We start from the raw sequence: 14,501 nt of genomic DNA, 5'->3' as shown, positions 1-14,501 counted from the left end.
TGTTAGTCTCCTTGAGAGGTTACAGGGAGACCCAACAGAAGCCAGACCCAAAGGAGTTCTGGCAAAGGGATTCCTCTGCTCAAACTGCAAGTAGTGTCATGTGTCTCCTGTTACTGAACAAGGTAAGGGTAACTTCTTTTGTCCCTCACTGTACATCAGCCATGGCCAGGATAACACCCTTTCAGCAGAACAGCTTGACAGGCACACTCTCCATCCTATACCAATTTATATTTAGGACAATTAACTGTACTAACCAAGCTCAGGTTTCTATTGGGTGCTTGCTTTCCAAGTCAGCTCTAGCTGCTGAAGCAGCATCCTATAAAATCTTGCAGCAGATACAATTCAAGTTACACAGAAAGTAAACTAGTCTCATATCAGTCCATGTCTGCCTGCTAACACAGTGTAACTCCACTGTACAAAATTACAACACAATCATAAGCCTGGTTATTAAAAGCAGCAAAACCCAGTTAAAAGACTGCAAATGAAAGACATCTATTTCAAACAACTAGACTGCTGCTCTTGTATATCACCATACAGCAACAAAGGCAGGGATGTCAGCAGAAATACCTGTTCTTACCAAACCACTTACAGAAATCCCAGGCATTAGCCTGGGATACCACAGACAGTCCAATTCTTACCATGAAATTCATGGTGCAGCTACAGAATGGAATTGTTTTCTCCTCTGTGTGTTAAAAAACATCAGTCTTAGTGGGTATCTAGTACAGAGACTCAAAACAGACTCAAGCTTCACGTTAAGATGGTCCTTCTCAAGTCTTGCAACATCCAGAAGCGTCTACCTGGGCATGGGGAAGAAATTCTGTGACAATGTCTTCTCTCCACAGTAAGAGCTAGAATCACTAGCTGTTAAAGAACTGCCAACAGAATGAAGAGTTATTACTACCAGTGATTAGAAAGGTTGTAGTTTGCACACAGACCAGGGCAGTCTCACACAGAGTGAAATGACCTGATCAACAGGAATCGCTCATGATCCTCTCCTGAGTGACAGCTGATTTGAAGAATGGCACAGTTCCACAAGGAAGGGTTTAGTATCATTACTAAAGCCTCAAATTGCTCATTTTAAGTTGGAAATACCATCTTCAGGAAAGCATTACTGCTACACAAACGTGACTCACGTGCCATGTTTTGAAGCAGGGCTTTGTGAAAACTGTCTTGTCTTTTGGACACATTCCCACCAGGCATGAGATGACACTATACAATGCTTTTTTAATTTAAGCTTCAGCACATGCTAAGGAGGTTTCCAATGCAAATATTTAGGATCACTACTACCCAGAAGAACAAGTAGCAGGGTTTTTCCTAGTGGTTTGAGACCAAATACAGCTTTATTTACACACAATTCAACAAATCAATACATTAGTTCAACTTTCCTCTCTGCACACAAGGGAGAGTCTTCACGGCATCAGAGCAGAAAAGCATGACTAGCTCTTTCCTGTGTGTACAGACTCATAGCTGATTGTATGCAAGTATGTGATTACATACAGAAGTGTTACATTTAAACATTTCAACCATTTAACTCAGTAAGAACAACCACACTACACTTTCAGCAGAATAAAATTAAGCTAGAACTACATTTGGCTTCTTCCAGATCAGCTGATTATCTACATGACTGTGTAGAGATGTTAAGATCAAGAGCTGAAGGTGATGAGTTTTGTTCAAAACATAAAACATTTTTATGGAATTGTGTTTAATGGATAATCATTTGTAAGACTTTCCCCATACACCTGCACTACCTTTCAAATTTACAAAACGTTTCAAATTCATCCTGGAAAATGCCCATTTTATATTCTGTCTTCCCAGACAGAGGGGAAAACTGCTGAAAGAGTTAGATTTTTTCACTGAAAGGATAGACTCAGGTTATCAAAACTGTGTTCCTAATGAAAAATTCTCCCCGTATTCAAAGACAAAACTAAGAAATGCAAGAATACAAGCTCAATATACAGATCTGAATGGACCATTGTATGTCCATATAAAGCAAAAGAATGCAGTGCTTTGCTTCTCAGGAAGCTGCCTCTATTTTGCTCTGTTTTCCATAAATGCAGCTACTAATAAGACTTTGAAGTGTATGACTTAGAAATTCTTCATTAAGAATGCCTTCTAATTCTTTCGAGAATAAGTGACAACAGGACTAAACAAGAAAAAGGAAAAATAATGATCTTTAAAAGTCAATGCATCACACAAAGTGGTCAAACCTAAAGTTCACTATTCTCCAGGCAAAGCTGGCTTAAGTTTGAAATTAACCTACAGTGTGTTTGCCCAAGAATTGCCCTGTAAGGTAAGAGCAGACAAGTTTTTGTCAGAAACATTTATTAAACAGAACTGAAACCAATGCACACACAGTCAAGTTAACACCCCTAATAAAAAAGCACGTCTGTCAAGACCAAAATTATCTTCGTTTCTGGAAGATGTTGCCACGGCCCATCCCACGGCCTCTTCCTCTTGCAGCCACTGAAGAAATAAAACATCAGAGATGACGTGAATTTGACATACCTGCATATTTATCTCAACAACTGACAAGCAAAACCTAAACAACAAAGTCTCTTGCTCAGAAGGAAGGAAAACAGGCTGCCCTATGATGCTCAGAAAGTGATGTGACAGCAAGAAGCTTCCTGTGAGAAGAACCAGAACTAACGGTCCCACTCTGGCTCTTTGGAAGAGCTGCAGTGAATACTCATACATCTCGTGTTCCTTCTAAGCTGATACACAAATTTGTGTAGCCCAAGAGATTCAAAACTCCACACTCTTCCAAGGTTTTGCAACAGAACTCAGTATGTTTCAGCAGATGTTACCCCCCATGTAACCTTACTGCATTTGCTAATGTTAACCAGAGACTTTGTGGCACGTGATTGTTACTCAGTCTTGTTATAACTGGATTGTTTCCCTGAGAAAGGTACAAATGAGTGTGAGCTACAGAAAGGTTAATAATTACAGCTTTCCAGCAGTTTAAGTACCATCTTTATAACTGAAGTTGTTTTCCTACAAAAGCTTAGCAAGAAAACCAGAATCCTTCCCTAAGTATTCCAAACAGCTGGTGGCCACAATTGCTGGAAAACAGAAAACTAAGTTTAACAGAAAGCCTCTGTTTGACAAGACCACTCAATACCTCTGAATTATTGCAGCATCAATATAACACACTCAGGTAATTGGACAATTTGTCTTGATTCCCACCATAAGACGAAGCACACAGAAAAACTGTATGAATCAGTAATCTTTCCTTTTCTTACAGCCTACATCTTCTCAGTGGTAGAGATGAGTTTCCCAGTTCTACAGAAAAATAGGGGAGGGACCACGAACAAACTGTACCCACCTTGAGCTTTGAGAATAGCTGCTTTTCCTCGCCCAGCTCCAGAACCCTGGTTTTTGTTCTTCATGCTCTTCAGCATAGGAGCATTTTTCAACATGTCTGGTAAGATGAGAAACCGTATCTTGCTACCCCTGATGTACACCTGTTCGAGCTGTGCCACTCTGCCATCTCTGTATGTCACTGTTATGTTGGACATCTGGAAGGTAAAAGCCAGTCAGTGCTCACACAGGCCTCAGCTGTGACACGAGGCATCCACAGCCATTCAAACTCCAGGACTGCTGCCCAAGACTTTGGCTTTCTCCCCATTTTATAAATTAGTTTTATCAGCTTTGTTACTTTTGTTTTCTCATATTCAATCAGGTTTAATAAAGCTGCTCTAGTCCTAACTATTAAAAAAGCATTTTGATTTCAGCAGTGACTTGGTAAATGCAGTAAATAAGCTTCAGTTTCTTAAATCAAGGTTTATTTATTCTTACGCTCAGTGGCTTTTAATAAAGAACTCTAGAAAAATATTGTCCTCAGAACAGAATCTTAAATCCTTGATCTTACTGACAGGAATGCCCAAGCTGACTCTAGAACTGGAAAGAATAAACTCTGGCCTCTTTGGAACACTCTGTAATGCTGAATTCATTTCACTATGGTTAAGAAGCAGCAGTACAGTTTTCTAAAAGCAACAGCCTTTTAATCAGGCTATCAACCTTCCCAGGCCCAGATCAGCCAGCCTTCCCTCCATCCTTGTGGGGCCTGTATACCTGACAATTCATGTTGTCCTCAGCTTCAATAAGTTTGCCTCGGTAAACTTCTCCTGTGTTGGTCTCACAGGTGACGATGTGGCCCTCGGCCTCATGCAGGACCTTGATTGGCACCCCAATCGACATGGCTGCAGTGCTGTGGCTCTACTCCTGACACAAGAAGAAAACAAAAGCCGTTATGACAAAGAAAGTCGTAGACAAGGCTTCACCTACACAACCCAGGATCTTCCCCAGTGTACAGCACCGATTTTCTCACTTGTCCAAACACACCGTATGCTTTGACTATGCATCAATAAAACTCCTCTAGGGAGGTGCCCATGGAAGGAAAGACTTTAAATACCAGAAGCCCACGTTTCCCGGGTCTCTTCTGACTTAGGAAAATCACTTTTAAGCATCAGACAACGAACCACTGGTATCGCCAGGTGCACCTCAACGTGAACAGCCTCAGGTGCATCCCATAACGACACAACCAGACTGAGGGGCTGTGAGACCCCCCCGGGGACCGCATCGCCCGAGTACCGAGCCGGGCCGTGAGGGAGCCCAGCCTAGCCCAGCCACCCACCCATCTACCCACACACACACCGCCGCCCGGCCCGGCCCCCTCAGACCCCGCGGGCCGCAGGGGATGCGGCGCCGCTCGGGCGCGTCCCCACAGCGCCCGGGGGGCGAGAAGGCCCCGGGCGGCGCTCCCGGCGTGTCCCCGGGGCCCCCCCACCGCCCTCCCCGCACTCACCGCCCGCCGCTCCGCGCCGCCCGCGCTCTCCCCTAATGGCCTCCGCCGCCTCCCGCCCTGCTCCGCGCGCCGGAACCGGAACGCGGCGCTGGGGGCGGCCCCGTCCCGCCCGGCCCCGTCCCGTCCTCTCCCGCTCGGGGCCGCCCCGCGGTGCCCGTGCCCGCGGAGGGGCTGCGCCCCCCGCCCGCCGTGTCATGCCCCTGCCCGCCCGCGCACCCCCTCGCCGCCGCCCTCCGCCTCTCCGCCGCCACGGCGCGGGGCAGCCGCCCCGGGGCCCGGCCCCCGCAGCCCCCGCCTCCGGGAGGAGCCAGCGCCGGGCCCCGGGGCCGCGCCGCCGGCTCGGCGGGGCCGGCACTGAGCGGGCGGCGGGTGCCGCCGCCATGAAGAGCCCCCGGGAGGCCGGGGGGGCCGCCGCCAGGTCAGTGCGGCCCTGCTCGGGCCGGCGGGGGGGACAGCGCGGTCCGGAGCGCCCGCGGAACGGGCCGGGGAGGGCACCCGGGCAGGGGACGCGGCGGCTCCTGCCGGCCCCAGCTCCGCCCTGCCCGCTCCGGCAGCCGCGATGGGGAATTACCCGCTCCGCGGGTGCCGGGGCTGCACCGGGGCGCGGGCAAAGCGCAGGGGGGGTCGCGGTGCGATTCGCAGCCGCGGCTCGTACCTGATCCCGGGACAGCCACCGCTGGACAGCTCTGGGTGTGTTGGGAACAGGTGACTGGAAGCGGGACGGCCAGGAAAAGTAGTTGCTGCTCCGTGAAGCCTTCACGTAGAAAACACGTACCTCGTGGTTAATTTGGGGACTTGACAGAGGCCCTGGGTGTTAACAAAAAGGGGACAAATTCATAACACGCCAAGAAAAAAGGGTGACAAAATATTTAACAGGTCCTGTTTGAATAGAATCTGGGAATTGGGTTTTCTTTTTTTTTTTTTTTTTTTGGTCAGGATACTTAGGAGCACTTCAAGCTACATTAATTAGAAAAAATAAATATACCGATGGGTGTGCCCATCTTCAAAGTCATGAATCAACAGGGGCACAGCTAGGAAAAAATATTTGGAAATAGTCCAGAATCTCTGCACTGGCTCATCCCTGCAGTGGGTTATAGCTTTGTTTAATATCAGATTACAAATAACATTATCTAAAAAGTTTTATAAATAAAATTACATCAAAACTGGACCAATCCACATGATGTCTAATTCATTTTTACTCCCATCATAAACTGTATGTGACCCTGTGTTAGAAAAACTTCTCAAAGGTCTTTCTGGATGAAAGATCTTTATGATTGTATACTTATGATTAACTCACCTTGGTCGACACTGAAGTAGCAGTGACAGGCACAGCTCTTCACAATCCTTCCAGTGGTGAGGGTGTTCTTGAAACTGAAACTGCCACCTTGCCAGCTCCATAAAAATAAAAACTGAGGCAGAGGGATGGAGCTACTTGTATTCTGGGACTTTTTGGTAGAGATTATTCTTTTTCCCTCTCCACTGAATTTTTGAGGCAGTTAACACAAAAGGACAACTGGTGCCTCTTGTGAGCTCTGTGAGTTTTTTTAAAATTGTGAATTACAGCCCCAAGGAAAAAGACGTGTAGAATGTGGGGCTTGCAAGAGATCCATGCCCAGAGCTGTTGGTTATGTCTGTTTTCTCACAGTTTGGTTTAACTCCTCTCTTGTGGCATAGAAATACATTCAGACACAAAAGAAAGGATGAATACCCGTGCCTTACCTACTGTTATGCTTCATAGTTGAGGGCTCACAGGTACGTTGCCCCACCAAAAAGAGTAAAATGAAACTTCCAGAGGAAAAGGGGGTGGAAATGCAGAGTGATCCAGGTATGGAACAATAAAGGAGTATGAGATTAAATGCTTAACTGTACAGAAATATTAAATGCACATTGCCCCAAGAAATAAAAAAAACCTACCTGCCCCTCAGATAAAGTAAAAACATATTTCTAAGTTTCCGTGACTACAGTGCTGAGGACAAGCTGACTTTTAATGGTATGGAAACACATTCCTGTATGGATTGACATCCTTCATGTTTTACTCACACAGTTGACTGCATCCAGCTGAAAGTGCCAGTGATTCAGCAGCTGTACCACTGGGACTGTGGGCTGGCCTGCTCCAGGATGGTGCTTCAGTAAGTGGCTCTCTCAGTGAGGGAAATCCCATTCCATGGGGAGGGGTAGCAGGAAGCAACATCCAGGGAGAAGAGGTGTGTTGAACAGCTCTGAGTTTAACTTAGTCTGAGGAGAGCAAGAGTTTCTGAGGTGCCCTTGGAGAGTGACTGCTGCTTGGGCCTGGCACAGCTTTCCAGCAGGAGCAAGGGAAAATACAGATTGAAGTGAACTTTGGACTCTTTTGAATAATTGCCTGCTTTGACAGATGCAGAATACCTGATCAGCTCTATGAACTTTGCAGGCTGGCATGCATAAGCTCATAGAAGGTGTTCCCTCTTTCCCGTTGTAATTCAGAACTGATTCTTAGCACAGTGATTCACCTGATTCCTTTCTGTGTTTTCAAGTGATGGGCAGGTGTATCCCAGTTTATGAGTGTACTGTACCTGTACTACCTCTGTCCTGCTGAGCTGTGGGATGAGTGTGTCTGTTCCAGGAGTAGTTTCAGCTTCAAAACTGTGTTGCCCTTTGGTGGTTCTTTTTTGTTTAGTTTTGGTTTTACTTTTTTTGAACTAGTAGCTGTCCTGCTGAACTCCTCTTTCCTTCCACAGAGGAACATGAGCTTAGGTGCAGGAGAAATACCTATTTAGATGTCCACTTAGTAGATATGAAGCAGAAGATTTTCATTTCTCTCCATCCCTTCTGCCAAGACGTTAGTCCGTGTGCTGGTAATTTCCCATCTTGACTACTGTAACCTCTATTCCCTTTACCTCTCTGCCACTCCAGTCTGCCCAAAACTCAGCTTCCAAGATTAATCTTCTCACCCTGCTGATCTGACCTTGTTTGCCCTGCATTCTCAATTCCAATCCTTTTTTTTTTTTATTTCCATTTACTTCCATTTGTTTTCTTACTTTCAGAACTCTGTAACTGCCTCTCCTGACCCCTTTGCAACCTGTCCCAAGCTTCCTCCTGACTTCATCTCCCCTTTTTTGCCTTTTGTGTCATCAATGCCTAAGACAAGCTTCCTTTGAATATTTACTGAATTCCTTTATGGTTCCTACTGAATTCCTTTATGGTTCCTCCTTTTGAAATCCATGTATTGCGTGAAGGAAGTTTTAGTCTTTTAACACTTCTTTCTGTGTTGGCTCTAATACTACACTTGTACATTCAGACTGTAAACCCTTCAGGACAGAGTTCTATACCAGCTTGCCTCTGGTACAGCACCTGTACACTTCTAGTACTATAAAACACTCAAGGTACCCACACATTTCCAATTTTAAAGTCAGCAATAAATCCAGTTGAATGTTCCCTACTCCCTTCCCTTAAATTTCTGGCTCCTTTGTGGGTTGTTTTTTTATTTTGGTTATTTCTTAGCCAAGCCCATTGTTTCAGTTTGTATGTGCTGTGATGTGGAGGCTTGGGCTACAGCACCCACTTTGCTTCTCCTAAGATCTGTGCTTCCTTTCCCCTGCCTTTCCTAATGCCATAGGTACCTGAATCACTTGGACAATGACGAGTTTCAGAAAGCCATCCAGGAACTCCAGTTAACAAAGAGTATCTGGACTATTGACCTGGCCTACCTAATGCGGCACTTTGGTGTTAAGCATAAATTTTGCACCCAGACACTTGGAGTGGACAAGGGCTACAAAAATCAGGTCAGTATTCTCATCTGCTGGGGGAGGGCAGGCAGCTTTCAAAGCCTTGAGTGTCACGCTGTGAAAGCTCTGCTGTGTTACTGACAGTCAACCACAGTTAATCAGGCCTATTGCCAGAACTGGCACAAATCCATTCCAAAGGGAGGGTGATCTCACATATTCAACATCTTTGATTCCATCATATGAGTTTTTAAAACGTTTTCAGGTAACGTTCATGAAAGGTTCCAGCCTATTTGACAGCCTTGGAGGCTGAAGCCCTGTATTTATCTCCAGAACAGGTATAGCCTGGGCAGCAGCAGTGTTACCTTCCACACTCTCCCCACTGTGCCTCAGCCCTGACCTGCAAGATCCACCTCTAGAGGTGAGAGGGGAACTCAGCCTCCCGTCCATTGGGAGCTTGGCCTCTGCAGGGCTGCCAACAAGGGGCCAAGGAGGGCCTGCAGCAGCTCCTGCCCAGTTTTCCCCAGGGAAAATAGACAGGCTTGTCTCATGTAGGCAGCTGAGTAGCCACTGGATGGAAACTGCAACAATAACTGACCAGGAGCAAATTTAAACTTGTAATTCAGAGCAGGAATCTTTGTCCTGTTACCAGGGAACTAAGGGAGAGATCTTTTATCCCATAGCCAGATATCCAACTTAGGCAGGCCCTTGCTAGCCAGAGGCTGTAAGTTGTGGATTACCCAAGATAAACATCATTCCAGTTTAGAATTTCTGTTATCTCCACAGTCATTCTACAGGAAGCACTTTGACACAGAGGAGAATCGAGTGAATCAGCTCTTTGCACAGGCCAAAGACTGCAAGGTGCTGGTGGAGAAGTGGTAAGCTCACTCTTTTCCTTCCTTTCTCCCTGGACATTCTGTGGGCCCCAAGCTTTTCTTGGAGGCAAGAAGCTAAACTGCTGGAAGACACTCACTGAAATCAAGCCCTGAGCCCTTTTTTGTGAATTAAGAGTCTTTTTACTACATCTAGCTCAAAAAAACCCTGTGGACATCAAGAACTAATAATGAAGTTTGAGAAAAAACAGTCATGACACAGAAGAAGGGATTTGAAAATGCTGACAGGACTTGACTCTTTATGTTTTGAATTTGATTATCCATTACAATTAGCCAGTAGGGAGTGCCTACAGCACTCTAATTGGCCATTGTTGGAATTACAGAGAGTGCTATGTGGGCACAGAACCCACTGTTCCCAGAGCTATGCAAACATTATAGATCTCTGTTCCTAGACAGACATGCAAAGTACAAACTAGCATACAAGCTTTTGCCAAGGGGACCATGAAATAAGGAACATCAATTAAAGAACTGCAAACCCAGGAGAAATGGAAAAGCTGCAGAACTGTTTCACAATCAATGGTGAAATTCTGCTGGGAAATCACTAAGCATCAAACAGCTTTGTCCCTTTTTATAGTGAAGCTGGATTTGGATCTCTGGTGTTGAAGTGGGATAACTGATGAGGAGTAAGCAAAGAAGAGAGGATACAGAGCAGCCACAATAGAATTTGAATGCCACAGGTCGTGTCAAGCTTTGTCCATAGCAAAGCCTGCAGGATTTAATAGCAAAAAGCTGTACCTGTGATACAGAAATAACTGTGCCAGCTGCGTGTCCCAAGTACTGCCCACCATCACACACTTCCTTGTACACCAGCCTCTTTCCTAAACTTGTCACATAGTATGTCTGGTTCTTTTTCTGCAGCACAGTAACTATTCAAGACATCCAGAACCACCTGTCCCAGGGTCACGTAGCCATCGTCCTAGTGAATGCAGTCCTGCTGCTGTGTGATCTTTGCTCAAGTCCTGTCAAATATTGCTGCTTCCTCCCCATCGGACAGAAGTGCTTCTGCAGGAGCCCTGACTACCAGGGCCATTTCATTGTGTTATGTGGCTACAACAAAGCCTCAGGGAGTATTTACTACAACAACCCTGCCTATGCTGACCGTGAGTAGCCTGTTCTTTTGGGTGGATTCTCAGCCAGTGCATTACTAACAAGTCAGTAACACAGAGCCACAGCTGGACCTCCCCTCACAGTGCATTTCAAGCATCACTGCCCAGTCTGCCAGAAGGGGTTTTGCCACATTAATTACATCAGTGCTGCACTTTGTGCTGTGATTTACTCAGGCCATTCAGATACACATTTTAGCAAATGGCTTGTTTGGCTCTCAGATGGGTTCGTGAGAGAAGCTGAACTGTCCTTGTGCAGAATACAATAAAATGGCCAGTTTAGTACCTATTTACAGCACTACTTCAGTGAGCACTTTGAGGTAGAAAGATCTACCTGGGTAAAACTGTAACCTAAGCTGCCAGGTCTAGTCTGTATACCAGTTGTTTTGTTTGTGGAGGCCATCAGACTCAGTATAAGAGCCTTTCACTGGCAAATCCTCCTGAACTTTTCATAACGCTTTTTTCCCCCTTAACAGGAACATGCTGCACCAGCATCACTAACTTCGAGGAAGCCAGGACAAGTTATGGCACTGATGAAGATATTCTGTTCATCTACACAGACAGCTGACACCCACAGTGGATACTCCTGCTCCTTCCTGCTCAGCCTGCATGGCAGCTGGCTGCTCGTCTCAGGACTCCCCTGCACAGACCTCGCTCCTGAACTGCAGTGGGACCTCAAACAAGGGAGGCTTTATGGACATTGACAGGACTCTATTGCAATGCTGTCTTTACTTTTTTTTTTTTTTTTCCCTGACCATGTATCTGATTTTGCAATGTATGTCTCTGGTTTTTTGTTTGGTTTCTTTTTTTTTTTTTTTTTTTTTTTTTTTTTAATTTTCAACATTGCACATTTCACAGCAGTTCTAAAATACAGGCTCAGAGCCTGTTCACTTTCAGCTTATTTTCAAATGAAACACATAAGAAAAAAGCACCAAATTTATGAACTTTAACACTTGGTAATACATGCACAGGTTTAGGTAAACAAAGAAAAAAAGTAGAAAATACCTGTTTCTCTCTGTCGAAGCATCAAGAGCTGATCTTCATCCTAAATCCAGGGATCTGAAGTTCAGCAGGGTATTACAGAAGGAAAAACATTAACTTAAACCACCTTTAAATAACAAAAAAATGCCTTTCTAGCTCATCAGTATTGTCTGCATTGTAGGAATGAAAAACATTTACTCAAGGAAACTTCCCATGTACCAAATTCACCTTATATACAAATTTGGCATTTTGCAACAGCGTTAAATTTTGAGTTGTAGTTAGTGGCATTGTCCCCTTGCACTACAAACTCAATCTCTTTTGGCTAAATCCTCTTGGTGACTGCTTAGAGCTCCCAAAATTTAAGTGAAGACATTATTTCCACCTCGAAGTCTTTACTGCTCTCTGCAAAAAAACCTCTGAATGTTACGCCACGCACACGTGCCAGTTTCTGCAGAATCCATTCTAAACTTATTAAGCAAATACAGAAAAAGATCAATCATGCTAATAGTATATATTTGGTGTGTAAAGTGTAAATATCTGACAGCATCTACTGCATTGTAACTAAAATGTTGAACCATAGAGCCAAATTTTGCTATTGGTATTAGTTCAGTGACCTTCTAAGACGAGCTAAAAATCAATTAATAAAAGAGGAAATACAAACATCTCTGCTACAAGTAAGAGGCAGGAACTCAGATTTTTCTGGCTCTTATACTACAACTGTATTTGGATGAAGCTGGAGTTACTATATTCAGACATTAAGTGAACTTAGTAAATTACTTTGCTGAGGAGCACTCTGAAGTGTAAGAAATAGCCACCTATTTCAGCTTCATCCATCACAGTTTCCTACAAGTCTCACCTTCAGTCCTGCCTCATGTGGAAGTGGGTAGGAAAATAAGCTGATGTAAAACTAGGAAAATTTTAGTTTGCACTTAAGACAGAGATCCCACACCTTTGGCATGGTTTTAGGAAAAAAACTGTTCAAGTTCTGGAACTGCGTGGGATAACAGCAAAAGGACATTATTATTTAGTGGTGGATATAATAAATAGGAATCTACTTTCAGCATGCTAAAAAGCCTTCTAAGATAAACATTTTATCAGCTGTTGACTCACTGAAAAGTATCTATTAAGTGTTCACTAAGTACACTTTAAATAAGAGTCAAGAGTGCTCCTTTGTACAAAGGCTAAAAATAGTAACAGACATCTAAAATGTGGAAGCCTTTAAAAAGTTCCAAACGAAAAGTATGTGACAAATTTTCAGTGTGTCACATTTTGCTTATCACTGGTGAAGTTGAAATATATTCTGGCCCTGATCCTTGCAAAACCAGTAAAAGGCAGGATGTGATTTGCACAGAACCAGTACATTGGTATCACCAGCAGAATCCCTCCAGGAAAAAGGTACAAAACCTACTGCAGGTAATGCCTTTCAACTCCCCCAAAGCAGGTCATCAGAAGGCTCCTGATCTGGGAATTTTTATGTCCAGGTCCAAAATCATGATGTTTGATTTGGAGAGATTGTATTAGCTCTGTTAATAATTAACAGGTATGTAAACTACAGGCTGTTAAGAGTACTTCCTTAACCCATGCATTTTCAGGTAGGTAGTTCATTCAATACCATCAGACTGCCACGGGATTTATCTTAGAGCAGGCTTGGTTAGTTAAATAAAAACAATTGTTACAAAAGGCTTGTAAATTGACATTTAGCATCTTACTGGTTCAGTTAATAAAAGTGACTCTTGAGCTTATAGATAAAACATGAACTTAAGGGCAAGCTGAGTGTTCTGAAGTGCACAGACAGGTGTAGCAGCATTGACTGGTGTTTGGCACCCAGGGTTTAAATGCTTCAACAGAAGTGAAAGACAAACAAAGCTGCCTAAGTTAGTGCAGAAAAAAGGAGAGCTCCACTCTTCCAACAGGATCTCACACAGCTGCCAAATGGAAGACAGCTAGGAGAGATGAAAACACGAGGAAGAAGCAAAAGCCAAGTGAAAAGACTGTCATTTGTGTCATTTATATGACACAAATTCAGAGGAAAAAGCAGCTCACTGCACAAACATTCAACTTGGTTTCCCATTACAAGACTGTCTATCAAAACACCCATTCTGAAAATGTTCTGTTGCTTTGTTTCTGTCAGGATGTCAATAGCAAAGGAAGGGGATTTTACATGCAGGGATTTTATACATAAATATATTTTTATTTGTAATTAAGCCATTCTCAATAAAGGTTTAAACTCACAGATAACCCTGTAACATAATGTAGCAAGTGCCTTTATTAACCAACTTACTAGGAAAAATGTTGGAAAATCTTTAGAGGACGTGTTATGGATTTAACTGGAAATGGCACAGCTGAAACTGTCCTAAAATAAACAAAAATAAGAATTTAAATATTTATTACAGCTATAAATTCATAGTTGCAGGGCTGTGAACTGTATTCAGTCTGCACTGCCTGAGCACCTGCTGCATCACCTGAATCATACAAAGCAAAATTTCAGAACACATATGTTGAGAATAGCAAATGTACCATTATTACCTGTATTCCACAGCTCTTCTGTGTACTCCACAACCACTGAGTGTCCTGTTGGAGTGCAGCCCCAGGGAAGGAGTTTTCCTTACCCATCCTGATCCTCAATAGCAGCTCCATGGCTTTCTGTTCACAGGGAAAACTATGCAACTGCCCCAGCCTGGGTCTGTATTTCTGCCTCCCAGCATGTCAGAGCTTTGGAAATACTGAAAGCACCCATCTCAGAATGACTTCTGCACCTCGAAGGAGCCCATCAAAGACACCAGTCCAGCTATGGTTGTGGTGTAAAGGGAAACAGAACCCAGGGGGTCCTGATCTTCAAACAACTAGGACAAGTCTGGGACATTACTCAGCTCTGACAGAACTGCATCAAATAGTTTGTAGTTAGGGGAGAAAAAAATAAACCTCAGATGAAAACAGTTTATGCCTCCTTTCTCCCTAAAGTACACATTTGATTAAAGGGTAAAAACTAGAAAGCAGAAGTAAACAGAGGCACAATGCA

At 44.1% G+C, this 14,501-nt stretch overlaps 2 protein-coding genes across 5 annotated transcripts; one reads left to right on the top strand and one right to left on the bottom strand.

Moving 5' to 3' along the window:
- Positions 1-1,308: 1,308 nt before the first annotated feature.
- SNRPD3 (small nuclear ribonucleoprotein D3 polypeptide) lies at positions 1,309-5,478 on the bottom strand. Of its 3 annotated transcripts, none has more exons than XM_032705440.1 (4): positions 5,460-5,478; positions 4,072-4,221; positions 3,323-3,515; positions 1,309-2,463 (listed from the first exon to the last, which is right to left on the bottom strand). In XM_032705440.1, exons 2-4 carry the CDS (start codon positions 4,195-4,197, stop codon positions 2,402-2,404), a joined length of 381 nt encoding a protein of 126 aa, XP_032561331.1. In that variant the 5' UTR covers positions 4,198-4,221; positions 5,460-5,478; the 3' UTR covers positions 1,309-2,401. The 3 variants fall into 3 exon arrangements, with proteins under 3 accessions (XP_032561331.1, XP_032561332.1, XP_032561330.1); XM_032705441.1 differs by lacking the exon at positions 5,460-5,478 and adding an exon at positions 5,029-5,049; XM_032705439.1 differs by lacking the exon at positions 5,460-5,478 and adding an exon at positions 4,805-4,886.
- GUCD1 (guanylyl cyclase domain containing 1) lies at positions 5,137-14,391 on the top strand. Of its 2 annotated transcripts, XM_032705438.1 has the most exons (7): positions 5,137-5,222; positions 6,849-6,933; positions 7,522-7,638; positions 8,400-8,565; positions 9,292-9,383; positions 10,257-10,498; positions 10,978-14,391. In XM_032705438.1, exons 4-7 carry the CDS (start codon positions 8,494-8,496, stop codon positions 11,067-11,069), a joined length of 498 nt encoding a protein of 165 aa, XP_032561329.1. In that variant the 5' UTR covers positions 5,137-5,222; positions 6,849-6,933; positions 7,522-7,638; positions 8,400-8,493; the 3' UTR covers positions 11,070-14,391. The 2 variants fall into 2 exon arrangements, with proteins under 2 accessions (XP_032561329.1, XP_032561328.1); XM_032705437.1 differs by lacking the exon at positions 7,522-7,638.
- Positions 14,392-14,501: the final 110 nt, after the last annotated feature.

Source organism: Chiroxiphia lanceolata, chromosome 18 (genome assembly GCF_009829145.1).
Source record: "Chiroxiphia lanceolata isolate bChiLan1 chromosome 18, bChiLan1.pri, whole genome shotgun sequence".
NCBI lineage: Eukaryota > Metazoa > Chordata > Aves > Passeriformes > Pipridae > Chiroxiphia > Chiroxiphia lanceolata.
The sequence above is the reverse complement of the archived record's forward strand: the minus strand, read 5'-3'. Positions and strand labels throughout refer to the sequence as shown.